The 2,818-nt window shown below is 45.3% G+C and overlaps 1 protein-coding gene across 1 annotated transcript; it reads left to right on the forward strand.

Moving 5' to 3' along the window:
• On the forward strand, positions 1 to 414 carry PPTG_12944 (hypothetical protein; the record flags this gene model as incomplete). Its single annotated transcript, XM_008909690.1, has 1 exon — positions 1 to 414. One exon carries the CDS (start codon positions 1 to 3, stop codon positions 412 to 414), a length of 414 nt encoding a protein of 137 aa, XP_008907938.1.
• Positions 415 to 2,818: the final 2,404 nt, after the last annotated feature.

Below are 2,818 nucleotides of genomic sequence, written 5' to 3' on the forward strand. Positions count from 1 at the left end.
ATGAAGTTTATAAGTCTCCTCTCCGTTGTGACCACCGTCGTCGCTACCGCCAGCGCCGGAAGCTCCGTGAATCTTCGGAAACCTGAGTATGACCCCAAGTCACTTAGTAGCAGTGGCAGCGATGACTGCCCCCAGAAATGTTATGTGAAGAAGTACCATGGTGTTGTGCACGATCAAAAGTGTTTAGTGCGCCTAGTTGGGTGTGTGGACGATCCCAAACTCACAGTGTCCAGGCTCATCGACATTTTCGCAGAGGCCGATAGCTTTGAGGCCACATATAACATGGATGATAGTGGCAGCTACAAATACGTTAACCTGGAAAATGTGCTACTGCCCGAGGGCATGATCATTAACGGACATCCGGTCGCAATGGAGGAGAACTTCCAAGACTACCTGAAGAAGGCTTTGCCCTGAGCCATATCTTAGATATCTGCAAGAAGAGACCTGTAGATCGAGAACACACAGGAGGGAAAGAATGCTACTACGTAATAAAAATGAAAGAATTGAGCCTAACAATCTCCACATTGCTTTGCTGGTAAGCTTTTGAACTGTAGAGTTTCCTATAGATCATTTACAATGAAATCTCGTAGAAATAGCGCCGGGATTTGATGTAAGGAAGTCTGGGAGTATACAGTTGCTTTTTCTCCAAGAATCGAACAGTAAGTGTTGTACGTGGCGCCCAAGTACTCCGATTCAAACGATCCATGATGTGCTGGATGGCCAAGCGCATGATAGATCGTTCGAATCGAAGAGCCAATTTGTATTGTTGGAGTGTAGCAATCGCTATAGCCACGCTGCATATCAACACAATTCAAATATGTTCTTTAAGATCGGATCGTACCACTCAAGCCGTTCACGAGTTCTATTGGTGATGAGCTGGCCGTATATCGGACAGAGTAAACTTACTGGTGAGCGACGACTAAACGAGCAGCAATAATTTCATAGATAGAAATAATATTCTCATCAAGGGTGACGAACAGGGGACCCAGATATCGGAAACAAGAATTGTTGTCGTAGCTCTCTGGATGTTATGTCCAGAGTCCTACACTGTAACTGATGCGAGACCACATCCGCGTTTAAACGGACTAACACGCTCGATCTCATGTCTGCTGGCAACGGACCAGCAGGCTTCCTTCAGAAGGACCTCTAGGTAACGGATAGTAGCTCTTCTACTTCATTCTCTTTAATCTGAATTCAACCAGCCTTCGTTTCGCCTACAACTACACACTTCGACCTTCAGCGACCTCAATTGGAAGACTCAATTCGCGTTTCTAGACATATTACGTGACATTCACGGGGTTGTAACGACGCTGTAATCCATTGATTATGAATACTTAGTCTCAACACGAAATGGATACATCCCCGTTCTCAAGTTGTTGGCTTGTTATATATACTAACCTTTGGATATTGATATTATCCGCGAAGGTTCACCCATTTGACGAAGACAAAAACTATGTACCTGTTGGGGGGAATTGCTAAGGATCAATCACCCTGACCGGAGCGCCCGAGCAGAAAAGCCCGAGCACGTGGTATTAGTGCCCAAGCAAAGATCCAAACAAACTTCAATGCTTAAAACGAATCAATCGATTTTTATCATGTGAATTAATCATAATGACAATAAAAAAAAACGAAAAGATAACGAAGCAATCGTAAGTACATACTTCCTCCGTCCGAAAATATAAGACCAGCCCCATACATTAAGTTGTCCGAGAATATAAGTCTAAGTTCGGCTCGTCCCACCCGAACTTAGCATCTTTATTGGTTCTGGTATATTCTATAACTACAAGTAAGAGACCACGGGAGCAGATCGCAGCTATCTGTCAACGTAGCTTTCGAAAGATGGGGGATGGCGTACTTGTTACTTCCATCAACGTCGATAGAAGCCACTAACACGGACTGTAGGGAAACGAAAACGCTATCCAGAGCGCTGAAATGAAGCTGCTTGAATGCTTCGTCGACATTGTTGACCAGATCTTCGATAGTTTTAGCCTTCTTCCTGTGCTGGAGCGACTGTATTGAGTTGAAAATGCCAAGGTCGAGAGTATTAAAGTCCGGTGAATTAGCAGGCTGTGGCTGAAGGCACATACCCCCGAGAGAAAGTAGTCGTGCAGAGTAGACTTAGGTATACGGAGAGATTCAGCTAAAGTACGAATGTTGGTTTTGTCTTCGAGCGGAGTAAGTGCGATGGTGTGGTTGAGGTCGAGGCGGAACTCCTCCGTTAGTCTCGATTTGCGGCCACTTCTTCCCTTCCTGCCGCTATCGTAGTTGATAGGCTTGCCTTCACGAAGATCCTGTTGACTCGCTGCCACAACCGCGTGATCTGGCGCTCACTACAGCCAAAACGGACTGCACAGACCACGATCGATCTCTGCTTTGGGCGGCTGCAGATCCACGCTCAAGCGCAGTAGAGCTGCTACGACTTCAGCACGCTCTTTTGACGCAAGGTTCCTCCTTTTACTGCGCACACCGTCGGAGTTGGGGCTTATCTGGGCTTTTTACGAAGGAAAAAAAAGAAGCAAAAATGAGATATGAGGTCGTATTTTGGCTAACACAGCTCGTTAACCACTCATTCAAACTGAGCGCGAAAATCACCAAATGAACCGCTGTGTTTTGTTTCTATTTTTGACCAGTCAGGCACGAATAAATTTCACTTTTGACGTTAAAGCGATTTTTTTCTAATCCATGCCTTATATTACCGGTCGGAGGAAGTATTTTACATAAATGTATTGGTACATGTATGTAGGGCTTTTGATCTAGTTGTCGAGTGGGTTCAGCCGAACAAATCCTCATGAATGGGGAGGCAAGACAATGGACTCGA

The sequence above is a fragment of the Phytophthora parasitica genome (assembly GCF_000247585.1).
Source record: "Phytophthora parasitica INRA-310 unplaced genomic scaffold supercont2.34, whole genome shotgun sequence".
In the NCBI taxonomy this organism is placed as follows: domain Eukaryota; phylum Oomycota; class Peronosporomycetes; order Peronosporales; family Peronosporaceae; genus Phytophthora; species Phytophthora nicotianae.